Genomic DNA, 27,557 nt, shown 5'->3' with positions numbered 1-27,557 from the left:
TTACCATTTTGAAGGCCCACCCTATGCGTACTTTGCAGTGATTATTCTTTGCTAACAAAAGGATCAGGGAAACCTGGACCACACAGCTACTGCACTTGGAGGAATAGGCCATTCTCATATCTGTCAACACTTGAAAAACCAGAAGAAATTGATTAGGCTTCTCCTTCTGACTTCAAGCTGGTTCCAACTTCACACTGCACAATAAGCCAGTTGTTATGCACTTTAATAAGTTAGGTATGTTTTTAGTGTGCATGTACTCATATATGTTCTTGTCTTATAAGAGACCTTTATTGCCTCCAGTCAAACTTCTAAGTACAAATGTTTTTTTTTATCTTTTTTCTTTTTCCATATAAACTGCTGCTACATTTCTATGTACCTCTGCTTTTCAAAGCATGCCAGTCCTTAATGTACTTAATCATGTATTACGATTCATTGTTGTGCCCACACTGAGAGGAATCCTCTTTTGATTCCTCACCAAAGTAAACATCACAGAGCAGCAGCCCTTGGCAAGGCACCAACAGCCAGAACAGGGGAATCTGGGCACCTCAGAGAGCATGGCAACTCAACCTCCTTCTCAAAACACAGGTAGCACCTTTAGAGAACTGAAGGTGGCAGCTCAGCACCCAAAAGTCCTAGGAAGCACAGGCACTTAAAGGTGCAAGCTCAGTCAGCTACCAGATAACAAAGTGCCCATATGAGAAACAAGTGCTCCTCAGGAGTAAATGGATGCTCATGAGCAGGCATGCCCAAACTCGGCCCTCCAGATGTTTTGGGACTATAACTCCCATCATCCCTAGCTAACAGGACCAGTGGTCAGGGATGATGGGAACTGTAGTCCCAAAACATCTGGAGGGCCAAGTTTGGGGTTGCCTGCTCATGAGTATGCTACTCCTTGTGAGTGGATCAAATCCTCAGGCAACCACATGGCCTGCAGCTGTGTTCTGAAGGATCAGGCTCAAAAGCCTTTAGTTCCAGGCAAAGAGTTCCAGGACAATGGGTTGGTACCAGCTCTCTGACTTGTGCATGCCTGCCTGGACACAGACACATTGATTTTGGCCTTTACCTAGATGCTTGCGCTACCCCTGCATCAGATGGCATTTCTGGTGTGGTTCATTGTTAACTTGCAACTGTTCTTCCTGGGCTCCTCCTGCACCTGGGATGAACGTTTAGCTTAGAAAAGAACATTCTGCTACTAGAAAGATGCAACAGGCAATGCTAACTTAATCACAGGACTTGGCATTCCAACACTTCAAAACAAAATTGCCTGTAGACGTATGTCAAAGCCCGAGATGCCAAATTGCCTTGGAACTGAAGGGAACAGCACTTATCCAGCCGGTTTCCTATAAGTGTGACCTCAGTCTGGAAGAACACACCAAGATCAGTACCAACCCAACCACAGGACTAACGTCTCTCTGGGCATGCGCTGGCAGCCTGTATTCAAGATAACAAAGGGGGTGAAAGAATCTTGAGCAACTGATTCCATGATAGCTGGGGGAGGGAGAATACTAAACAGTTATCAGGATATTTGGGCTAGATTGGGTAGAGGGTATGCATCCACCTGGAGCTACAGAGCATGTACAGTTCCAATACCCTGTTCCTTTTTCCTCATTCTGAATTCCTAGACTGGCCATCTAGCTTTTAAAACTCCCATACCTCTGAAAGTAATCCCTCCAGCACCACCAGAGAGTTACCGTAATTGCTCTACTGAACTTTATTCAATAAACCCAGTGTTTTTGCCTTTTCATCCATAGGGGAGTCTCACTTGTTTCCCCCCTGCTTGTTTAGTTTGGGTTTTTCGCACAATGCAGTTAGAAGACTGGTTAGCTGAAATCAGCAAGGGGCAAGGAGGTTGGAGCACTGGCTTCTTTGTAACTTCGGCTAACATTGTCGGTGGCCTTGACCATACTGACTGTGGCTGATGGGAGTCACAGGTTCTCCAGCCTTGCAGCAGAAAGAGGTGATGGAAGTCTTTGGAGTCTCTGCACTCAATGGATGAAGAGCTTAATAGTGTCTTTAACAGGTTTTCCATTAAACCACCACCCTTGTCACTGGAACACTGCCTTAAGAAAAGGAGATCAGAGCTAAGAACATGGTAGGAAAGATCTATTACTAACTTTTAGCACTTATCAAGTCAAGGCTGTGACAAGGGGACAAGCAGCTTAGAAGACAAGAAAAGTTCTGCTGGATCAGGCCAGTGACCCATCGAGTCCAGCATCCTGTTCTCACAGTGGCCAGCCAGATGTTTGTGGGAAGCCCGTTCCCAGTCAGTTCTGCAACACTTACACCTCACACCAGGTTCTGGACGCCACTTAAGATTACATTTCCAGATGCTTCCCGTCTGCACAATTCCATGACCATCTGTTCTAGAGCACACTCCTCCTCTCAAATGCTGTGCAAACAAAGATCTCACTTAATTTGGCCCAAATGGACGTTCTTCCCTAGTGACTACAGTTTCAGGGCCTGAAATGGTTTGGCTAGAGGAGTTCCCAGCCAAACAGGGTCCAGCAAACATTGCCATAAGAGTGAAACACTGCACTGACATTTTGTGCTGGCTGAATGGTCAAAGCCTCTGCTTGTTTAGGAATGCGGAACTCTCCTTCCCTTGTAGTGAACGCAAAAACTCTTGCACTTGGTTAAATCCCTTGTACATACGACGCCTGCCTTCAATCTTTGATTTGTGTCCCAGGAATGACCAACAGGCTACTTTTAATGTTAATGAATTAAGATCTAGTTCTCAGTTTAACTTTGTACTTTAGTAATTTACCTCTTTGGTTTGCAGCATGGTATAAGAGACACACTTCAGTACCAAAAAGGCAAGAAAAATCTGAATAATTTCTCAACCTCTTTAATAATAATAATAATAATAATATTCAGCATACCACTGTATTTCCTTCGCTTGGGGTTTTTTCCCTTGAGTTGTCGCACTGACCTTTGTGTACAGCAGCAAAGTATTTATTTATTCTTTATCTGTCCATTCTGTGACAATCGTTTTGAAAAGATACTTTTAAAATGTCAAGATTCTTTATGTGGAGAGGGGGGAAACAGCTACTTGCTTTATTTACCAACACACACACGTACACACATAAATCAAACCAGTCCCCCCACATTCATTTTTTATGAAAGACCCAGATCTCAGAGATTATGGTGAGCAATTAGAATGGAAGAAGCAGACATGACACAGCTGGAGTTGTTTTAGATAAAATCAGAGTAAAAAGGTTGGTATAACTCAAGGTATATTTCCTACTGCTTACATGTAGGGTTCTTTAAAACCAGTTCCTGACCTTTATTCAGTTCAAATTATTTTATATTCTGAAAGCTATGTGGAAAACCAGCCTTACTGACAAAGTAAGCAAATCAGGGATGAATCCAAAATAAAGGCACAGATTATTAATCTTCTGTCCTATGATAAACAATTGTGTAAAGGTGATGCGTGGGAGATCATAAATGGGAAAACACCTCAGCTCTGTTCATGCATCGGACATTGCTGTATTCAGTTTGGCAGGGGAAGGGCTGGTTTTAGGCTCACGCCAACATCATATCTCCTTCCTTCCCAAACTGTATGGGGAAGAGCTCAGTAATAGAGCATATGCTTTGCGCACACAATGCCCCTGGTTCAAGCCCATCATCTGCAGGTAGGGGAGATCCACATCTGAAAGCTGGGAAAGCTCCTGCCAGTCAGTGTAGGCAACCCTGAGGTTGATGGGCCACAGTTGCCTTGGAAAAGGCCCAAATGTGGGATTAGATGCTTGCTTGTTGTGTCAGCTATGCAACCATGCCAAGGAAAGGATAGGGGACCCTTGGATCTAAAGACATCTTGTTACCTAGACATGCCCACAGATTTAGCCCTGGAGCTGATGTCATTAATTTCCCTTCCACTGAAGTCAAGGGGAGAAGAGTACATGCTTGACATGTACGGTGTGGCTGTGGCTGTACCTTCCAATGCCACCTCCTGTTCTAGGGTTTAACCCAAGACATCAACTCTCTTGGCCCACTAGCTTTTGCTGACAGGTCCAGAGTTTCACCTACCTGCGCAAGCAGTTACGAAATCACTACGGATTCACAGAGTTCTGTGTATCCCCATTACGTAGGACCAGGTGGAAATATTCATTAAACTATCTGAAGCTCTGGACATTAATTAAAACGATTGCTTATTCATTTGATTTCCAAAGCTCTTTCATACGTACTGGGAAAGAAGATTTGGAAACTGGATGAGAGGTGTTGCTGGCTGATATATGCACACAGATGGCTCCTGCACATTAAGGATGCAGGAAGGGATGGGGAGGGGGGAAAGGAGTACAACATCTTAATAAAGTTTCACATCTGGCAATGAAATATATTTTAAAAGTTCAAATATTAAAGTGGCAGTTGTGTTATTTGCTGTAGCACAATGTAACATGCAACACAAATCATTTCCTGAGGGCAGGATCCAGGAACAGCATTCTGAATGACTAGGGTTGCCAAATAATAATAATAATAACCCTTCCAAAATGTTTTTGCCTACTATTGTGCCTTTTCCAGCACAGTTTCAGTGAGTTCCGCAGCGAGTTGGGTATAAACCCCACAAATACCTTATTGACTTCTTTCTAGCATCTGCTTTTCTTGCCATATACTACACTCTTCTTGTTCAATTTGCACTGACTTCGGATTTATTTCTGGGCCCAATATGAGGCGCTAGTCCTTGTTAGTGTACTTGTGGTTCTTTATTAGTCATCCCCCCCCCACACACAAAGTGACTAACACTAAAAAAAAGTATACAAACAAAAGTAAAACAAAACAAGAAAACAAAAATCCAAGCTAAACTGCTCAACAATAACATGTGTAAAAGGGCTGATCCAACTCAACCCAACCCACTAAAAAGACGAACAGAGGAAGAAGCCACGCTCACACTTTAGTCTCAAAATTAACTTCCAAAAGCAAGCTAAGGTGGAAAAAAATGTTTTTGTCTTGTTGTCACTAAAAACAGATAGTGATGGTGCTAGGCATGCCTTATTATATCTGAAGCATTTAATAGTTGAAGACTACAATATTTGAAGGTCTGCTTCCCTCCAAATGTACCTGACCATCAGGTAAGGAAGACTGTGACATGGGGCCTTTTCAGTGGCAGCCCCCCCCCCCGCCAATTGTGCAATTGCTTCCCAAGCAAAGTTAGACTTGCTCCTTCTGAGTGGTCAGTTTAGATACTGTAGTTTTGCCTGGTCTTTAGTGTGTGTTTGAGTTTTAGCTAGTTATGGTTTTGTCTATCTGTTTTATTGAGTCTTTTTAAGTGTGTTGGTGTTTAATTGTTTTCAGTTGACTACTTGGACTCTTCTTAGAGCTAAAAGGCAGTATAAAAATATATGTATACACAGTACATACCTGTATACATCTATATATACATATACATACACACTGCATCACATCTGGTATAATATTAAACTTGTTTGTGGTTGCATACAGTGTCTGACCTTATTTCATCCTGGCTCCTCCTAAAGCTGCCCAATTCTTCCGTCCCATTAGAGTTTCTTCTTTCCTGTTCATTTCCTCCTTATTTCCCCCAGCTTTCTAAAGCGGTTTCCCTTCTTTCCCTCTTTCAATAAAAAGGGGCAATATTTTATTTTATTTTTAAAGAATGATTTACTTTTTTCTAGTTGAGTGCCTTACTTTCCCCCCAACTGCCTGAAAGCAAATCGGTAGGCTTCTGCCAGGTGTGTGTGTCACTCAAGGACATTACTTTCACTTGTTTTCCTGAGCTATATTGGTCTGTTGCGCAAAAGAAAAGCCTCTGCAATCTTATTTGAGAGTAATCTCTTAAACCCAGTGCATAGGATGGAGAATATTCTGTAGGGAATATTGAAGCAGAATGGCCTTTCTTCTAGATTAGTTGATCTAGGATACCTTTGTCTCTCCACCCATTATCAGCTCTCACTCTAGCCACCACCTGTATGCTGCCTCCAACAGATTATTCCTCAGGGAATGTGGCCCTCAGAAAAAAAGGCTGACCATCCCCGTTCCAGACCTTTCACATAGAGAATCCAAAGACTTGAGTAATGTTGGCCAATGGCAGCGCAGCTTTCAACTTGTAACAGATATGTGTGTGATTCCATCTTATCTTGATGCATAGACATTACGGGTTCAGCTGCAATGACTAGTTGAAAGTTGAAATGATGGCAGGGCAGGCCTAGTCCTTCTGAACCCCAAGGTAATTAGCAAGTTTAGTAAGTGTGTGTACACAGCATAGTGCTTCACCCACCATGCCTGAAAAACATCATTCGATAAGAGTGTTCAGCTCATGTGAAACAACTGCTGGGCCAGCATCACAATACAGTCACTTTGGACAGCACATTCAGAGAAGGCACCATTTTCCGTACTTCACTTTCCATCTCTGTATGTCATTATAAAAACTGTGTTTCAGTATAGAAAAAGGGGGCATCATTTTATGCTTTTGGGTCCTGGTGTGAAATTGTCTAAGGTCATTATTTCAACACACACCTTTGTTCACGATCAATATTATTTTCTAGTGGGTTTCTGTGTGAGGAAGGATTCTTGTGAATGGCCTAAGTCATGTGACAAACTAGTTTGAGTCAACCCACTGATTCTATGATTTTTCACTAAGTGTTCATCTACCAAGCTTGAATGTGCAAATGGTTGTGAGCACCCACCTTCATCCTCACAGATTCTGCTGATAATATTTGCTCAGTTGTTAACCCTGCACAAGTTCTGTTTAGCCTGGAAAGGAAGAAGAAACCCAGACTATGGGACATTGTTGTTGTGTGCTCCTGGTGACACCCCACATACAGTCATATACACCAAAAGATAGATTGCCCTGCTGTGCACCAGCTGCAGTTTTGCAATGGACTTCAAGGGGAATCTCCTGCAGAGATCATTACAGTTGTGAAGGCCTAAAGCTCAAAGGCACAAATTATGGCTTCAGTGTGTGGTTGTAGAACAAGAGACTGTCACCTTCTCACCACACAGAAGTGATGAGAAATAATTCATCTATTCCATATCCTGAAATTCCCTGGTGAATCCTGGCACAGCCATCCCACACTGAAATTCCTTTTTAGCCAAATCTTATATTCACTCTTCAGTTTTATTATTGGATTTGGCTTCACTGAGCTCACACACTTCAGTATCCCGGCTATAGCTAGAACCTGCATAAGAATGCAAACTGAGAGATAGAGACACAGGGCTACTAGGACACAAGACACGTCCCAGGAATAAATGATTCCTTACATCAAGTTTTTTCCTGCTCATTTAGGACAGTATTTGACACTAGTCCTACACAGAGTAGACCTGTTGAAGTTAATAGACATGCTAAACTTAAGTTCATTAATTTGGATGGGTCTACTCCAAATAAATAGGTACCGCTTACCAGCGGGAAGGTAAACGGCGTTCCGTGTGCTGCGCTGGCTCGCCAGATGCAGCTTTGTCACGCTGGCCACGTGACCCGAAAGTGTCTCCGGACAGCGCTGGCCCCCGGCCTCTTGAGTGAGATGGGCGCACAAACCCCAGAGTCTGTCAAGACTGGCCCGTTCGGGCAGGGGTACCTTTACCTTTACCTTACTCCAAACAGGATCTAGCTGAATACAACCCTCACCTATCACATAACAAATAATTATATTATTTTCTCTTAATTTTTATTAAAAATACATCAAGAGACACATCCTTCTCTTGATGTGTTAATCTTATAGTCGATTATAGTTGACCCCTCAGAATTTGACTAAGAACATGTTGAATGGTTATCAAATGAAGATCTAAACACATTGCTAGTTTAGGTTATTTTTTTCTTTCCCATTTCTTAGTAGAGGGTTAAACTTCACTATTTTAGTGTACAGTGTTATTATGACATGTATATTTTAAAGCACATCCTTTGCATTTCTTCTTCATAAATATTCTATGTTCCCCAATTTCTAATTTCCGTCACCCGTCTGATCAATTTTGGCAATGACGTAAATTTTAAGGTGAAATATCGAGGACAGTTATAGTTTACAGGATTTTTAAAGCAGGGCATGTGTCTACTCACTCTTTTAACCAGCTTAATTAACTAGTATCCTTCCTGGAGCCCACAAACTTTTGATGAATATGAATAGACTTATTGATGTTTGTAATTATGAACTTTGAATCCTGTTGATGAGCAAAGAGACCAGCAAAGGGGGAGTAAATCTTGCTGCATTTATGGATGGGCATCAAAGTGTATATAAAGATGGAACCTAAAGGTGACAGCAACTAGATATTCCATCTTCTGTTTGATAAAGCAAGTCAGCAGAGATGGTTTCTACCATGACCAACAAGAAGTTTTCTCTGAAAGGTACGTGTTTTGCCACTCTTTTGGCCTTTCTCTCATTTAGATTAAGGGGAAACTTTAAACTGAATAAATTTAAAATCACTCGTAATAGGCATGCATAAGCACACTGTAAATCATTTTGCAGCCTCTGTAAGAACACAGGGAGGGAACCTTCTTAGAACTTTTGCACAAACTATTCTAAACATACTGCACAATGTCACACTGTGCACTAGAGAATATTCTGGTGGATCATGATTGATTTAGACCCTCACACTAAACTTGATGCATTTTCCACGAAGGAGAGCATTGATTCTTCTCAATTCTTATAGCCAAACAACATATTAAACCATAATTTGCTACAATTATGCTCTTCCTTGAAATTTCATGGGACATAATGTAGCATCATGCCTTCACCTTGCTGCAACCCAAGACTCGTCTGGTAACAGCAGCAATCTAACGTAACGAACCGTGCACTTCTATGCATCCCAAAGTTAAGTCCCGCTGAGTTTAGTTTCATTTACTCTTATGTAAGTATGCAAAGGAATGATCTGAGAGTATTAAAAGTGCATATGGTGTGGCTTTTCATTAGGCTCAGCAATGTCTCTCACCTTCTTTTTTTACTCAAAAAAGATTTCTAGTGAACCCAAAAAGTTTGTTCACAACTTGATGGTGTTTGCATTGGTATTGATAAAAGCATAGCACTACTGTTGCTGTTTGGATCATAACTGTGCAGTTGATCATGACCAATCAGTCCCAGTAGAAGTCTTCCGGATTGAGGTCTAAGACTGGCTTCACACAAATAGCCAGAACACAAGATATTGAAAATTGTGTGTGTGTACTAATATCAGCAGAAAAAGGTTCAGAGCAGAGGAAGCTATTTTATAGCAGGTCAGCCTATCTGTCAACACAGACCAGTATTGTCTTGTTTACTCTGACTAGTTATGTGTTTTTAGAGTCACATTAAAGGAAAAGGGACCCCTGACCATTAGGTCCAGTTGTGACTGACTCTGGGGTTGCAGTGCTCATCTCACTTTATTGGCCGAGGGAACCAGCGTACAGCTTCCGGGTCATGTGGCCAGCATGACTAAACCGCTTCTGGTGAACCAGAGCAGCGCACGGAAATGCTGTTTACCTTCCCGCCGGAGCGGTACCTATTTATCTACTTGCTTTTGAACTGCTAGGTTGGCGGGAGCAGGGACTGAACAACGGGCGCTCACCCTGTCGCGGGGATTTGAACCGCCGACCTTCTGATCAGCAAGTCCTAGGCGCTGTGGTTTAACCCACAGCGCCACCCGCGTCCCAGAGTCACATTACCTATACCTTAACTTTCTACTGGCAATGCCAGGGGTTGAACCATGGGACCTTCTGCATGCACGGCATGTGCTGTACTCCTGAGCTATGGCTTCTCCTAAGAATGGACCCATATCACAGTACATTTATTATAGACTTGTGCCTTAAAGCATAGTTTAGGCAAATATAAAATCAAAACATTTGCGTTTCACCGATCAGTTTCTTTGCTGCACACTTCTTGCATAGCAAAGGTATGGGAAGCATTTTTAAGCAACATACAGATTTATAAGATATTAAAGATTTGGAAGGGGGGCGGGTCCTAAAGTATAAGCAGTGTTTGCAGAACTACCTTCCCAAGGCATCCAGGAGTCTTTTGAATGCATTCCAGTGTGCTAAAGTTTTTTTTGTAGTCCCGTTACATATGCAGAAGAGTTTAAACGGCACAGCTGCTGAAAATTTACAGACATAATCCCAGGACAATCAAAATCTTGGGAGTGACCCCGCCACCCTCCTTCAAATTTAATTTAAACGCCATATGTTTGTAGGGAAGGAAGCAACCCTTGGGAAAAGCCAGAAAGAAAGGGGCGCAACCTATCTTTCCACACTCTTACATTTATGCAAACACAATTATATATCTATAAAAAGTTTGCTTTCCTCACATATGGTGGTTTAATGAAGTTAAGCATTAAAGGAGGAGGCAGAATAATGTGGAAAGTTTCCCATTCACTTTCTGGACTTGATGGACATCTGATGTTGTTGTTCTTGTTTACCTGAACAGGTGTGTTGCTAGCCATCCTGGCGATTACTAACGTGTACCTGTCAAGGAAGGGTGTAACATCATCACCTATTTGTCCCAATGGGTCTGACACTTGCCAGGTCTCTCTTGGGGATCTTTTTGACCGTGCTGTCAAACTCTCACACTATATCCACTCCCTGTCTTCGGAAATGTTCAATGAATTTGTAAGTACCCAAGCCTTTCTTGCCACATACTTTTCTACAAAATGAACTCCAACTAAAAGATGACATGAAGAAATAGGATGGGGGGGGGACTCTCTAGCAAAGGCGAAACTGTGGCTGCCTTTCTGTTTGCCTCCCTTTCAGAATAGGAAATCGCACAAGTATGGTGCTAAGTACTGTTATGATTATTAGGCGGTGTTTGACTAAGAGGTGCTCAGAGAAATCAATGGGCTTTGTATGCTATTTTTAGACAACCTTTAATCCTGTAGTACCCCAGTGATGTTCAAGTAAGAATATAAAAGCAAACAATAACATTAAAAACCACAATATCCAGCCATTCAGCAGTAGATATGGAACTGGACATAAAGGCTTACGCCACCCTCAATATACCAGAGTGAAGAACATCAGTGCCTACAGTCACAGGAAGAGAGTTATAATTACCTTAAGTCCACCAATGCCAATGGGTCTTCTCTGAGAATGACTTGGTTGGGTACCACCCATTATTTGGAAAGGCCAGTTGGATAAATCTACCTTGAATGTAAACTGTAGTACCTTTGTTCTCAAATTTAATCCGTTCCGGGAGTCCATTTGACTCCCAAAACCGTTCGAAAACCAAGGTGCAGCTTCCAATTGGATGTAGGAGCTTCCTGCACTCAGGAAGCAGAATCCGCGTCGGACGTTCGGCTTCCGAAAAATGTTCGCAAACTGGAACACTTACTTCCGGGTTTGTGGCATTCAAGCCAAGGTGTGTGTGTGTGTGTGTGTGTGTGTGTGTGTGTGTGTGTAAAACATTTCTTCACCACCCTTCATCTGAAGATCACAGGGCAGTTTATAATATAAGACCATACTCATATGGTAGCCAAGTATGATTGAAAAAGGAATAAAGACTCACAGATTCTTTTGTGTATCATCACTGAAGCCATATAAACTGTCCCAACTATATTAAGTCTTAATTAATAATCTTTAATTTTTCTAAAGCAGTATTAAGGATTGAGGAGAAAGCTATGCACACTTGAAATGAATTTCAGCAAGGTAGTGTATTTAAGGCTTCAATTGCAGATGAGGGAATGCAGGAATAAAGATTCAGGATTTTACTTCAACATATACCTCAGCAAGCAACACTCCTACACACCTTAAGACACCTTAAGTTTAAGAAGTGGGAGTGAGGCAGGTTAGGAGGTCTTCTTCAATAGGTCCAGCGTACCAAAGGAAAGAGACACTCTTAGGAGGCACAACAGCAGCAACAGATGGGCATGATTGAATAAAACACTGCCATTTATACACAGAAACCATTTAGAAGAGCAAAACAAAGTAACAAAGGGTTTTCTGAGTGGAATGCTTTGTAGGAGAGAAGCAATTAAAAGACCCAGGCACTAGAGTTGCTTTGGAGTTTGGCAGAGAGATATTGAGAGAGAAATGTTCATCCCACACTACTCAGTGGGATCACAGTCTACGGATCACTTTACAAAGCAGAGACCCTCTTATTTATAAGCAGATTACGGAGAAACCTGATCCCCAAAAGTGATTCTTTCCACAGTACAGTTTAAAGCAAATTACATTTGACACAGTCTTAGAGGGGCGTGTAATAAGGTTCTGATACGAAATTAAAGTCCTGCATAACTGAAGGATACATTTCACATGAGCAGCAACTGCAGAGAAGAAGTAACTTCTGATTATGATTTCTTCTTACTACGACTTATTCTTCTTTCCTTGTTATCTACTGTACTAAGTCTGATTTTTCATATCTTCAGGATGAACGCTATGCTCAGGGCCGAGGGTTTATTGCAAAAGCCATTAACAGCTGCCACACTTCGTCCCTAACCACTCCTGAAGACAAGGAGCAAGCTCAGCAGATTCATGTGAGTTCTGCCTATTTGAATGCAAACAGAACAAGGAACAAACACATGAGTAGCTTAGATTAGAAGGTCTCAATGACTCAGTCCAAAGGCGAACAGAAGGAAAGGAGGGCACATTAAGTGGCCATAGGAAGTCTTGCAAGGCATCAATCTACAAGGCATTAATTCTTGGCTGGATCCAGGGCCATGATTATTTTAATTTAGTCCCCACTGTAATCAGTGGGACAAGTTAGCAACACTTTGGGTGGGTGGAGCCAGAGGCAAAGTGCAGGTTTGATTTTGATTTTATTTTGATTTATTGAATTTCTGTGCCGCTTTTCATTCAAATGGATCTCTAAGCAGCTTACAAACAATAAATAACAATAACATAACAGAGCATCACAAACGCAGCATTAATAATACAATTAACAAATCATCAATGAAATATTTACAATTATTTAACAAAACGGCAACTAAAAAATAAGCTAAACGCCACAGTTATAGCAAAAGTCATATTATACACAATCACAGCAAAAGTCATATTATACGCAATCACAACAAAAGTCATATTTTATTAACAAATCAATACAGCATTTAGAATCCATAAAGCATTAACAAAATAGCAACTAAAAACAACAAAAAGCTAAGCACTGTTAAATTAGTAGACACACACTCCACACCCCCAACATTCTATTCAGTTCACTATAAAAGACACATCATGCCTGTTGTTAAGCCAGCTTTGCTGCATGCTGTGCTAGCTGGGGTCCTCAGGTAGTAAGCCATCGTGGAGATGGTGGGCGTACTGCAAGGTGGATGTTAACTCCAGGTAGCCTGCTCTGGCTCTGTTGCCCACGTCGCTCTCGGTAATCGGAAGATCCATTCATAGTCAAGAAAATCTGGGGTGAGCCTGTCCCTCTGGAGTGGCGAGGTGGAACAACGGATGTGATGCCTACCTCTCTACAGTCAGCTATATTCTAGCCATGCAAACGTCATGTCTCAATCTTCCATCCTGACAGTAAGCAAGAGGCATAATCACAGTGCAAGGGGACATTCTTGCTAGGCAAAAGAACTTGAGGACATGAAAAAGTGATGGTGAGGTTGTGGACTGGGGTAGATGTGTGGCCTGTGGGAAGTCCCAAAGCCTGTTCTTCAGGCCTGATATCTATGCTGTTCCAAGGAAAGAGGTGTGACTTTCTGGTAAAGGAAGGCAAGAGTACAACTGACAAAGGCAAAGAGAGAGGAAGAGTAGTGGATACCAACTGCCAAAAGTGTATAGTGTGTCATATAATTTCCCCCAGTATGTTAGCTTCTAAAATTTAATGAGCATCTTATTAAAATAAAAATTATTTTTTAAAGTAAGTTTCTAGTCCATACACTTGTCAAGGTAATTAGAATTCATGGGAAAATTTCTGGATGTATTTGTAAATGCTGAAGTAGCACTTAGCACCAAAGCTGTATCAATTCCCAGGCCATAGTTTTCTTTCTAAGTTCCCTTTATCCACTGAATAATCTGCCTCCTCAGAAACCAAGCCATGAGACACAGCCCTCTCGCTATTTGTATTGGCTAGAGAGCTGATGCGTGAGCATTTGAACTTCGCAGTGTTGCAGTTCTCCCGACCTAGGGAGCGCAAAAGGGTTCAGCCGTAGGGTACGTGTATTTTGCCACAGTAAGCAAAGTGAAAAGTGTTGGTGTCGACATTAGAGAGGTCTCAAGGGCAGCAAAATGTCTAGGAGGATCCCAGGAAAGAAAAAGCCCCTTTGATCTTCCGGCTCACCCCAAGCAGTGGCAAAGTTTCAAAAGAAATCTCCCCAGAAGCAAAACACTTCAAAGGAGAATCAGACCCATGCCTGGGCATGTTTGCCATGCTATACGTAGACATAGAAATGCTTTGGATAAGGTATTAAGTGGCCTACCACAGATTTCATCTTCCATTATGTTTTCAAATATTTTCCAGATCCCGTATTTCTAAAACTGTCTCATTAATGCTTAAACTAATCATCAGATTAAAGGGCATTCCATTCAACAAGGCTGAACAGAGCAGTGTCTACCAGCGCTGGAGAGTGCATGGACAGTTTATTGATAATGTGTACTTAGGGGATTCTGTCACCCAGTTAGCCCAGAGATATTATTTCCATTTATTTATTTTTAAAAATATTTCTCTACCACTCTCTCATAGAATATCAGGGAGGTGCACAGTGTGGATATGAAAACATGCAAAATCCATGAAAAACGGAGTAATCGTTAAAGTAACTGGCTAGTCAAAAGGATTTAAACAGCTGCATAGGCCTGTCAGCATTTTAAAAGTCACCAGGAAATGTTTGGAAGTCAAAAGCAAGAATGCCTACTGAATCTCTCACAGCACTGGACCAGTGACACTAAATGCCCGACTTCTGAAAATACTTTACAAAGTCTGATTTATTGGTTCTAGTGCTATCTGGAAGAACAGCGAACAGACAACAACAACAACAACAACAACAACAACAACAACAGTTGCTGTTGTTGTTTTCTATCCTGCCCTTCCTCTTGGAGGAGCCAAGGATGACAAACACCAAAACGATAAAACAATTAGTTTAAAATTAAAAAGCATTATTTAAAACCATTTAAAACCACTAAAATATGTAAAACAGTCACATACACTCACAGCTTATAATTTCAGGGTTGCCAGAATACTTTCCACCATCAAACGCCTATGTAAACAGGAACAGACACATCTCACCAGGAAAGGCATTCTACAAATGGGGAACCAACACTGAGAAGGCCCTATCACACCTCAACATCAACCAAGCAGCAGCCTATAGAGTGTAACCACTAATCCAGCCTCCCCTGTTGATCATTGATGCCAAGGTGGTTGGTATCGAGGGAGATGGTCTTTTATGTACTTGGATTCCAAGCTGTTCAGGACTTTGTACACCAGTATGAACACCTTGAATTGGGCCCAGTAGCTCACTGGCAGCTAGTGAATGATACATGGTCCCATTGGGCTGCCCCACTTACCATCTTAGCAGCTGCATTCTGCACTAGCTGTAACTCCAGACAGTCTTCAAGGGCAACCCCAACCAGGGTGCATTACAGTAGTCCTGGCAGGAGTCCAGGACAACTGAGGCCAGGCTAGAAGACTATCAACAAATAAGTTTAAAAAAATGACTTGCTAGGATTATCTATCTCCTGTGTAAATCTTGTGGCATTGTTTAACAAAATATAATTTGGTTTTCTAATGTGCAGCATGAAGACCTGCTAAATTTAGTGCTGAGTGTTCTTCGTTCCTGGAATGACCCTCTGCTACATCTGGTCTCGGAGGTCCAAAGAATCAAAGAGGCTCCTGACACCATTCTCTGGAAGGCCATGGAGATTGAAGAGCAAAACAAACGGCTTCTGGATGGGATGGAGAAAATAGTTGGGAGGGTAAGTAGGAAGGACCTGGGAATTCTTCTAGCTGCATAGGACAGTATTCTGCAGAATCCAGCGTTCTAAATTACTCAATGAGCCTGGACAAGTGCTCCAAACACACACTCTCAGATGGTCAACCTCCACGAACTGGAAAATGACAGAAATGACAACAAGGGGTGATAAGCTACCATAATCCCTAGATTGCATATGTCCAAATGGGGGCAAGTTCTATCATTCATTCTGCCAGTTATCCAGGCTTCTTCTTCTTCTTAACACCTTTCTCTATTTCCTTCCCTTGAACTAATTACACAATATCAGGTGGAGCACTACAGCAATCTTATTCTTTCCTTTAATAATAGTGTGTTCTAAGAAAGGCTATACCCCACTATTCTATAATTAACACGTCTCTTTGGAACTCCCCCCCTTGGGTTTCTAAATCAGTGTTTTTAGGGCCTATTGCTCAATTTGAAAAGAAGCAATACAAGTTGATCGTAACTTCTAGATCGGTGGCCCACCAGATGTTGTTGGATCCACCTCCCAGCCACTGCTCAAGGGTGGTGGAAGCTGTAGTCCAAAAACATCTGGAGGGCCACAGGTTCCCCACCCCAATTTGGATGGTTCCCTTCACAGGAAACAAGGTAATGTTTTCATCTCTTCCCTACTCCAAATATTGGCTTCAATCCAACACAGTTGAGACTATTCAAGCCTATAGATTTCAGGAAATTAGGAAAGCTGCAACCATTTGAGTGCACAAATGCTGCTAGCTCCCAAAGAAAAGTCGGTGTGCTTTCAAAACAAGGCAGCTATCCTTTGGACAAAGGAATTCTAATTTGAGTGCTATATTTAAAGTTCTGTTCTCATGCCTGAATACTTCCATATCACCCTAGGGAGTCACTGTTTCATCATGAAAGCTAATAGTACGGCATTCTATTTACAGATACATACATATAAATCCTGGGAAAGCACTTTGCACAGCAGAGTTGCAATGTAAATGAGTAATAATCATGGAGATCAATTCAAGTGGTTGAAGCATGAGCTGTTTCTTTCTTTTACTGTCTGGAGCAAATATGTAGTTCTCCCTGTCGAGATGGGGTTTCCCCCCGCAATTCCATTTGGCTTTCTCAAAACCTAAGCAAGGATCTTCTCTCATTTCAAACAAATACTGGGCAACTCTTTAAGTGTTAATGTTGTAATTCTCTAAATACTGATCTGATACAGATCAATACTGATCTGATACAGACATTGTCTCTGGGATGCTTGCTAACAATACTCATTTTTCTCTTCTTTGTTAGGTTCACCCAGGTGACCTGGGTAATGAAGTCTATTCTAGATGGTCAGGGCTGCCATCTCTGCAGCTAGCTGACGAAGATTCTCGCCTCTTTGCCTTCTACAATCTGCTGCACTGCTTGCGCAGGGACTCACACAAAATTGACAGCTATCTGAAACTCTTGAAGTGTCGCCTCATCCATGACAGTCACTGTTGAGCAACTGGAGCTAGCACCTAACGCCTTCAAAAGGACCTGCTCTTAGCCTCATTGCTTTTCAATGCCCATTGCAGGCCTTATGCAAAAATTCATCCTGCGGTACAATATTTATGTCCATGTTATTTTTCCTTTTGTGAGATGCAAACCATTTGTTCGTGTCTGAAAACTCTCAGAAAAGCCATTCTTTTCTGTTAAGAGTACATTACTGTCTGCTTTAATTACAGTGATATGCAAACCATGCAATAAAAACATAAAAAATACTGAAATATAAAAATATGTTTGAAATTGAACTTGGTTTTGCTTCCTCCTTTGGTTACCAACATCTGGGGACTTGTGGCCAGAGACTATGGAGCTTGTGTACAGCTGATGCTCCACTCAGCCAAGGAAACTAAGTGCAGATATTTTTTTCCCCCAGAAGTTGTACTGTCTACCATCAGGAATATTAGAAACGCTTCTTCATAAAGAATCTGGGTGACCAACAATTAAGGCAAGAATAGACTGTGCTCAGTTAAAGTATATTTTTAAAAATTGCTACAATACCTACAGAGCGTTTTCCTGCTCTGTACTATATGGAATTGGATGATAACAAACTATGGAAAGCAGCTTATCAATATGTCTTGGAGTAGACTATTATTACTATCCAGAACAGAGCTCTGCTTTGACCTTGAATAACTGCCAACAAAGGGATTGGCTCTTGTGGGTAGAATCCAGGAGGGACCTGCAAATAATTAGAAACATCAACTTTCCCCCTTGGTATTAGCTCTTAAGAACAGAGCTTTTTAGAGCTAGTTATCTGTCCAACTCTCACCAACTTCCTTAAGAAACACTTTTATTGAGGTGTTTCCAAGTGATGACCACTGCAGTCTTGGATAGCCACTACAGTGGTACCTTGGGTTACAGACACTTCAGGTTACAGACTCTGCTTACCCATAAATAGTACCTCAGGTTAAGAACTTTGCTTCAGGATGAGAACAGAAATCACGCAGTGGCGGCGCAGCAGCAGCACGGCAGCAGCGGGAGGCCCCATTAGCTAAAGTGGTACCTCAGATTAAGAACAGTTTCAGGTTAAGGACGGACCTCCAGAACAAATTAAGTTCTTAACCCAAGGTACCACTGTACAAGGTCCCATACACAGACAGATTTTGCATTTGTGGTCAGCCTCAGGTGGAAGACATCACTCACCATCTGTTAGCATGCCCTTTACATAGAGACCCAAGCAATCACTTTCTGAAATCTTTGTTCACAAAACAAGCAAGCTGGAACACCCCAGCACAAATGATCTGGTATATTTTGAGTGACAATAAGAGGTTCGTAGCACAAGAGAGTGGCCCTCTATGCATTGATGGCCCTCTATGCATTGACTGCAAAAAAGAGGGGGGGAAACAGGAAAAAGGAATTTGATGAAATCACTATAAACTGTTGTGATGATTCAGTGATTCAGAAGTTTAATTTGAAATCAAGCTGGATTTGAGTTTCCTTGCGTCTCTGGTAACTTCTCACTTACATCATGGATGCTGCTGGCCAAGGAAACTCTCTGGGGATTATACTGAGCTGGTTGGATCCGGCTTCCAGTCTGCATCTCTGAGTTAACCATGGCAGGGGATGAGCATCATTTTGACCTTTCACTTTAACTGAGAAAATATCCACAGTTTATAACTAGCTCTGTGCCAGACTCTGGACTTACTCTAAAAACAAATGGGCTGTCCAGATACCTTTGTGGATTGTGGCTGGATCATTTTGCTCCCCCCAAAGTCCCCAGACAGGGTCTTTGAAAATCTGATTCCCACTACCCAGGCATATTGCACTTCAGCCTTCATACCGGTGAAGGACTAAGGGGCAGGAAGATGTACTGCATGGAGAGACCAGGCTTCCAATTCTACCAACAAGGCTGTCTTGTACCTCGGTCACTTCACCCTACTCTACCACCCCAGGCAGCTGTGTGCCAGTTTTATTGCAGAAATGCATACAAAGCAACCTCAGTCATGTGCTGGAAACAGTTTTACTGGGAGCTGTGCAAACAGCTAAATTTAGTTCCCGTACTAAAGGAGCTTAAAGCAGGCAAGCTTCTAAATTATTCTTAATGAGACCACTGTAATGATCCTATGCCTATACCTAGATTACCTAGCTCTGATAAAGCTAAAACTCAAATATTTGGACCAAACCTTAAGCTGTATCCTCTCTTAAATTCCAAAAAGGTTGCCCAGACTTTCCATTTCTGCAAGATTTGCACGTCCTTCTGCATTCCACGGCATAAAATAAGACCAATAAATGTTTGTACCGTGCTTGCAACATGGATAGAAGTAGGAAGTCCTGATAATCTTACCAGAGAGGCCCCTTTCTTGGGAATTTCTGACCTGTTTTGTGCAAGCAAAGGAACTTGTGGTAGTTCAGACCAAACGTCTAGATGCTTTATCATCCCAGTCCTGCCCTCTGAATGGTTTTGAAGTGTGTGCATCGTTTCAATGTGGCTTATGCCATTCTACAGTGCAAAGGCTGCTTAATTAATTTGCCTGCCTATGGTACTTGCAGCAGGACCAGTGGGTCACAGAGATTCTGGTCCCTTCTGCCAGACTTAGTGCCAACAAAAACCACGCAGGAAATCTTTAAAAGCAGACCCAGTCAGAAGCAGATAGCTTAAACGGGGCTGGTGTTTTTGTTCCTGGTGTATCTAAAGGATGAAACAGAAATAAAAAGCAATGGTTTGTTCTTTGTAATATTGAAATGGAAGACTTTGTCTCGTCACATGTCAGGAAAAAAACTACTTCTTAAGTATCACACGAGCACAGAAAGTGCATAGTGACTTCTGAGTTTTCTGAACAACTTTTTGTGTGTGTGATGGATGATACTAGGGAAATGTTTTAAAATATTCATGTGAAATTATGGGGACTGAGGTTACTTTTCTTTTCATCAGAGAGTCTTCCTGGTCAATGTATTGAGTACAAGACAGCCCAATGCAGGGGGGGTGGAGGAGTTCAAATGTACTTATTTTTAGCAGATGCTAGACAACAATATGATGCTGCTTTCATCTAAGAAGAGAAAGATGCAAGTTATGTCAACACATAGCTGGGTATGGGCCACATGACAACCAAAGCCTTTAACCCGAAATAAGGCACTGGCATAGCCAGAGCAACAATGAGTCCAAAGTGAAAGTATGACATAGAATTCTCACAGTTGGCATTTCCGAGATGTGAAGAACGCTGGTAGGAAAAATGGAGATGGCAGAAGAGAAAACGGCCCTGCAGTCCCACTTTGATGTGTGATGCCTGAACCAGCTCCTGAAACTGTTGTCTGTAAGGACCTCGCTGGGCAGCCTGCATGGAACCACTCTGTACACATGCTTGTTAATTATTTTCGTTTGTATTCTGTTTTTACTCCAGGAAGCTCAAGAGAATTTTACACGGCAAGCCTAAGAAGTTTGCCAATCTTGACAGTTCGGAGTACGTTCCAGGTTGCTGCTGTTTTAGTTGACTACTGTTTTAGTTGACACAGAAGTTATGCTTGTTGTATCTGAGCTCTGATTCCTCATCCACACACGCAGGTCTTCGCACCATGTTGAACACCTGTGCAAACAAGCCAACAGCAACTTGCTCAAGCAGCAGAATGAACCTGGGCTCCTGGGGCTGCCTTTGAAGACAGTATGGAAGCTTAGATAATAGACTCATAGAGTTGGAAGAGACCCTAAGGACCATATTGTCCAACCCCCTGCAATGCAGGAATATGCAGTTGTCGCATACAAGGATCAAACCTGCAACTATTAACAGGAGCAGGAAGGCATGAATATATAACACTGGTGTACCGGCTACTAATAAGTTTCTGGCTCAATTCAAAATACTAATTTTGATGTTAAAAGTTTTATATGGCTCAGGACTCTGATGCAAAGGACTGCCACTTATATCCATATAAACCTGCATGGGGGCTGCAATTGTCACCCAAGCTCCTTCTCAATATGGAGGAGGATGAGCAGAGCATGTGTATTTTCTCTTAATAGTCCCTCATCTTGAAACACTCTCCTCAAGAAGCACACCCATTGGCACCCGGTTAAAACTTTCATAATATCCTGGGCATATTGGACAGCTTCAATTATACTGATACAGCAACTCAATCCAGGCTTCAGGCTACAGTTGTTCTTCTACTGACATTGCCTAGTGCTTGAATACATTTAAACTATATTTTATTGTATATTGTAAATTGCTTTAAGGTGCTTTTTTAAATTTTAGCATAAAATGATATAGTCCAAACAAATGAAATCATTACAAAGACAGTTCCACCACAGTTATGAAGCTAGAATCAAAGGCAGTGTTTGTACAGTAGTTGTGTGCCTACAGCAGCCATTGTTCACATAGAGTAAAAATTTCACTAAACCTTCCAAATACACTATGCAAAATAAGGTTAGATGGTACATGCAATTGTAAACCTTCACAAGATGCCTGAGGGAGAAAATTTGAGCAGTCGGCTCCTGCAAGCTACCAACTAAAGACGGAAGAGGAAAATATAGCATTTAAAAGCCTGGTTAAAGATTAACACAAAAAGCTGTAAGAAGGTTCTTAGGAAAGAATCAGGACAGCTGCAGCTGTATCTCAGCTACCTGCTGAGGGTTGCTAGGCAACTCAGGCCTCCCACTGCCCCAAGGGCCTTTTATTTTACAATTAGGATATCTGAAGGGGCTTTTTTGTTTTTTGTTTAAAAAGGATTTTTGCTCATACTTCTTAGACGTGAATAAACATTTCTGTTTTTAAATCAAGAAAAAATCGGAGTCAAATAGGGCCCTCTAATATTTGCTGCGTATGTGGTTTTCTTATAGAACTGACACACTCTGGAAACAATGTACACTTTTTAAATTGTGACATTTTGACTCTATGGGAGGAATTATTTGCTATTTGTTTTGAACAGAACCTTAGCTCATGTCAGATATGAACCTCCAGACAATCATTAGTTTAAACTGCCTGCTATGTGTTGAAAATTTTCAGTCAATTTAAAACTGATCTGAATTGCAAATGTGACGGTAATAAGCCATTAGGGAGCAAGCTACATATCTCTTTTCTCTCACTTGCAACCATCCTCTTTAAGGGGCCTTTGGTGCACTGAAATATGAAAATGCCAGTTCAACCCTGCACATTGTCAACAAACATATAAATGGGAGGGGGGCGAGTAAGGCTTAGTAGTGGATAAACACATCCACTTAGACTAGAACAAACTGGAAGATGCAACCACAGCAGAAGCCGTATGTGCTTTCTCTCCCAAAACAATTAGGCATGTTTCTAATAAAAATTAATCTCCATTTCTGGAATCTGACTGTAGCTAAGTTCTCCTTTCTCTCTTTTTGGAGTAAAGGCATAGTTTAGCTGAAGCATTTGGGAGGGAGCGCTCTAGAGTTCCCGTTCAGAAAGCCACATATTTGAAGGTTTTCATCCTTTTCCTATTCAAATTATTCATATACAGAAGAAATAATTCAACCGTCCATAGCATCACTGAAACAGCTATAGTCCCATCTCACAGAAGTGGAAGTTCCAGAATGTCACTTCTCATAACTTTGAATTTCACGATGTCTACAGCTGCAGCTGTGATATTGCACGTTGACTGATAAAACCAGACATCTGCTGGATTCACTCAGGATAATCATGATGCCACTGGATTTCACCTAAGACCAGGGGCAGTTCTTTTGTCATGTATAATGGAAAGCGAACCATCAAATATGCACATGTGGGATGTTGCTGCCTAACTCCTGAGATGATACGTAAATTCTCTGCACATGTGGAGGGGGGAGGGTGACCATGTTTGCCAGCTCATCCCCTCCTCATACCTGCACATTCACTGCATGCCCACCCACCTCAAATTCAGAAGGCCACCTGAAAGGAGACTCTATTGAGCACCTAGCTGTATATACATAGGCATTCCACCCACTGGGAACCCTGCACATCCTGGTTGCCCAGTCGGGTGGAGAGCGTATGCATGAACAGGTTTGCATGCATCAATTCTTCTTTCCAATGCCCATTCAACATATTGATATCAAGGTGGTGCAGCTGCCCCTCTCCTTGTGTTTGCTATACATGTACAGTCCTTATATTTCCCGAAATGCTGCAAAAGACTTATTCATCATCTCTGAAGATGTGTGCACCAAAGGACTACAGAGATATGAATACACAAATACATAATAACTAAAACTACATGTCCAGTTCTGTACGGATTGGGGAGTGCCATACCTCAATGTAGATTCTGAACTGAGGTTGCTTTTGATCAAATCTCCCATGTAGGCATGGAGTTTATAGAATGACCTTGAGCCAGTGAAAATCAGTCAATGTAACTTACTTCACAAGGTTTTTGTGATAATAAAATGGAGTAAACATAAATATGCTTCCTTAAGCTTTTCAGAGAAAAGATGGGGTACAAATGTGATAGAGCACAGTGTTCAAGAATCCCTGCTTTAGACACTACATTTTTACATCTTATCTTTCTTCTTGAAAACAGTTGCAAGAGTTCAATGGGTCTCACACTTAAAAGAACAAAACAAAACAAATTTATTCTAAACCAGCATGCAAAATTTCATTCTTGTATCTTGATGCTCAAGGAAAATTACACTATATTTTGCATCTTTTCTGGCTTCTGTGAAACTGGAAGCAAAACACAGAATAGTGTCCTGAACCTGCAAACCAACTTAATTTCTATTATTTCACCTTGGACATTCAGCTTGAACTTGAAACTTAAGTATGATGTCCTGCACTTATGTGCCATGATTCATTATAACATCTTAATAATTAAGAAAGTTTTGTTACAAATAGAATGCCACACTCTCAAGTTAACCCAATGATATCACTTTGCCTGACCAATAAATCCCCAAATCTGTTCACTGGAACTCAACAGGTTTTCTACTGTTACGTGTTTGCACAGGTTTGATTACTGTAAATTCACCTAGCACCAGTTTGCCTAAAATATGGCCTGATAAGGGACCAGACATGTAAAGAAAAGGTTGCTAGTATTCCTAGAAAGCTAGGAATCTGCTCTGAACTGTGCAATATAATACCTATCAAGGCCTGAACAAGAGTAATGGCTAAGCAGCTCTACAGAGGGAAGTGGTCATCTCAGGCAGACGATTTTGGGTGCCATGGAGGAAAAGAAATTTATTACTTTTTCATTTATTGTTGTTGCATTTTTACTCCAAGGGAAAGGTGCTTGTGGGATTTCCTCTGTCAGGGATCACCCTTGGGTACTCCATAGTTTCTTCAGGGGGCCTCAGGCAACACAATGTCTCAGACTGAGAAACCAGTCATTCAGTTTTCAAATGTGAGTGAAAGTGTCAAAGCTTGGCCACCAGCAGCTCTCAGAGGTCAGCCAACAGCTAGGAATTGAGTCTGTGACCAAGCCTGAGAATCACACCCAAGGAACACAGAAATAGTCCACAGACAGGGAGACCTTGTTGTTACTCCTCAGGCAAAGACCTAACCCAAACTGAAGCCCTTCACAGCCTTTCCTCTCTGTGAAGGCCCAAGAGCCAGCCTGGATGAAAAGACTAGTTCAGTGTCCAAGAATACTTTGCTGCCAAACTGCAGTAATGATGATCTGTCTCTCTGTGTTTCTCTCTCTCTCTCTCTCTCTCTCTCTCACACACACACACACACACACACACACACACACACACACACACGACTGAAGTAGCTCCTTACCGAAAGAGTATACTCAGGAAATTTCAAGCTGGGTTTAGCTGAAAGAGGGGTGTAGTTTGAGGGATAAGCTTATCTCTAGGGATAAAATACAAGGTTAGTGTATTTCCTGTTGAGAGGGTGTTTATTTGCTTTCAAAGAGCTCTGCATACATATTAGTAAATAAAACAAAATTGACAAAGGATACCATTGACATATTTATTTATTTTGAAAAGTTATACCCCATGTTTCAATCAAATAACTTTTAACGAGCATCACAGAATGCATACACACAGCCCACAGACTCTTAGATCATCTCACCAATGCATATGACCAGAGCACAGGACTGCCTCAAGGATAGAGATCCATTTCCACACAAAGTGAGGGGAAATTTATGTATCTGTGATTTTCTTCTAGTGGGGACAAGGTCCTTTCCTGTGAAAGCTCCAGAAACTCAGGATTGGTACAACCATCTCATTCCTTCTTTCATGAGATAGTAACCACCGAGTCTGAACCTTTCTACTTTCCAATCCCCAATTCCACACCCCCCCCCCCAATATTGCTCTAATCCAGCTCTCACAAAACAGGGAGACTGCCACTTTGCATGTAACTTTCCCCCCTTCCTGGCTCTCTCTCTTTCTGCTGGTGACCTCCAGATACGTTGAACTATAGAGCCTATCAGCTCCCTTGCCCAATGGCAAGGGATGGTGGTGAAGACCAAAAATGCTTATGAGTACGCAAACACTTGTAACTGAGACTCCACATTCTGGGATTAGGAGGATGGATTTGATATCTGACACCTGTCTTTAAAACAGGCTAGCACAACCCACCCAGTCAGGTTGTGCTCGCCTTTATGGGCAACAAGTTGTGATGCCTTGTTTCAGAATTTTGTATACAGCAGTGACCACCCTCTGGAATTCTCAGAGATGAGCCTCTTTTCTCATTTGGTAGCACATCCCATTTACACTTCCAGAATCGCCTTTCAGGGGGGTGAGCAGATGCAAAGAAGACTGCAGCTCCTGAATTTCTAGTAACTGTGGGGAACAAGGAATTTCAGTAGATGCAGCTTGTTAGAAGGATAATAAAAGAGCAACTAGTGGGAAGTCCCTCTTCTATGCAACTATTCAAGCTACAAAAAGCCCAGCCCTCCTTTGCACCTGTTTGCCCTAAATATGACCTGGAAGATGATACCACCAGTGGGAACTGAAGCTCAAGGTACAGGAGGGATGCATCACAGAAGGCTGTAAAGATGTACTGGGAAAGTTTTATTGTCAAGGAGCTAGATATAGGGTCTTGAGACACTAGGCACATGCTGGGTGAAGAGAAAGAAATGAACCAGGATGTTGCTGTTTTAAGGGTTAATGCCAGACATATTTTGCTGGCACATGCTCATGCAATCAAACTATTCATTCAGCTGGTGTATGTTCATGATAACAACAAAAAAACACATGCCTCCTTTTTATTCATACTATGGATTCCATTATTAGAATCAGTCTTTTCATCAGTAACTCCCACTACGTTTCACTGAAGCTCATGATTGCACATATTTACCCCTTTATCAGATTTCTATTAAAAAATAGCTTTACTCATCACAAAAGATCAGAATTAGAAAGGTGGCAAATCTGATCCTCCAGCTTTAGTATTTCCTTAAAGAGAGGAAAGGATGCTGTGAGATTAGCTCGACTGACAACTTGCTGCCTTCCTGCAGTTTTCCTATGTTAGACAAAAAACACCACCCAGCATTTTCAATTTCTTTAAAAAAATACAAAGTGAAAAATATGACAGTCGGGCTAGTTAATTAGCTGACTTGATTATGCAAATCCTTTTTTTAGATGTACAAGCCATATTTTTCTAAAGAGGCAAGTGAAGACAGGAGTTTCAGATGTATCCTTAAACTTCCTCCAGTACTGTCAAAATTATAATTGCACTTAGAGGAGATTAGCTGGGCTTGAAATAAAAAAAATATAAAGTTTCCATACCTTTAAAAGACAGCTACTATGGCTGTATACATACTATACGTGTAAAAAACACACACATTTAAATCACATTGCTTCCCCTAAGTATTCTGGGAACTGTAGTTTACCCAAACTAGAGAGCTAAAGGTGATGTGAATCACAGCTCTGAAAAGAAGAGAAAATAATACCAATACACACCAATACACAAAGCTGCGTACAAAACTTCACCACAGGCAATGACTCACCTGTATCCATTGAGCTGGTTCTTGAGACTCTTCAAAATTTAAAGACCCCACACTGTCTTCCATCTGCGGTTGTGCAGACACTCCCACTGGGACATTCTGGATATACCTCAGGGCTTGTTCCCATAGAACTAAAAATGGTTTGGGCATCATGTGTGGATGCTGCCACTGTGAAGGCCAAATCCCATCATCCCATCAATGTGTGACTGTCATCAGAAAACACTCAGCCCACACTGAGTTCTATAGCCAGCAGTGCATGTTGAGTCTAGTCATGTGACTGCTACCAGTCCTCCACTTTTCGCATATCACGGTGGGTGGAAATAAATGGGCACATGGAATAGCATGCTAAATGCCAATCTGCATTAATTTCAGCATTGTCAGGCAGTATCAGAAAACACATGAACACACACACACACACGCTCAGTGGTAGCTGTGGACTAGGCAAGAGTGTCTATGTGAACTTTCCCATGATCCCTACAGCCACATTCTGAAACATCCCACTACTAGAC

General features: G+C 41.7%; 2 protein-coding genes across 15 annotated transcripts in view; one reads left to right on the top strand and one right to left on the bottom strand.

The window, feature by feature from the left end:
- The window catches only part of LOC309539168 (uncharacterized protein), a 389,363-nt gene that overhangs the window by 63,554 nt on the left and 298,252 nt on the right, over positions 1 to 27,557 (bottom strand). The window contains exon 4 of one of the 14 annotated variants that reach the window (XM_082235080.1): positions 6,639 to 6,705. The exons of the other annotated variants lie outside the window; for them this stretch is intronic. Coding sequence (XP_082091206.1) covers positions 6,639 to 6,705 — 67 coding nt within the window. The remainder of the gene's footprint in view (positions 1 to 6,638; positions 6,706 to 27,557) is intronic. 14 annotated transcript variants of the gene reach the window in all.
- Positions 8,200 to 17,491, top strand: PRL (prolactin). Its single transcript, XM_082235064.1, has 5 exons — positions 8,200 to 8,287; positions 10,332 to 10,513; positions 12,262 to 12,369; positions 15,569 to 15,748; positions 17,026 to 17,491. The coding sequence occupies exons 1-5, from the start codon at positions 8,248 to 8,250 to the stop codon at positions 17,215 to 17,217; spliced, it is 702 nt and encodes a 233-aa protein (XP_082091190.1). The 5' UTR covers positions 8,200 to 8,247; the 3' UTR covers positions 17,218 to 17,491.

This window comes from Podarcis vaucheri (assembly GCF_965113315.1).
Source record: "Podarcis vaucheri genome assembly, chromosome: 8".
Lineage (NCBI taxonomy): Eukaryota > Metazoa > Chordata > Lepidosauria > Squamata > Lacertidae > Podarcis > Podarcis vaucheri.
The sequence above is the reverse complement of the archived record's forward strand: the minus strand, read 5'-3'. Positions and strand labels throughout refer to the sequence as shown.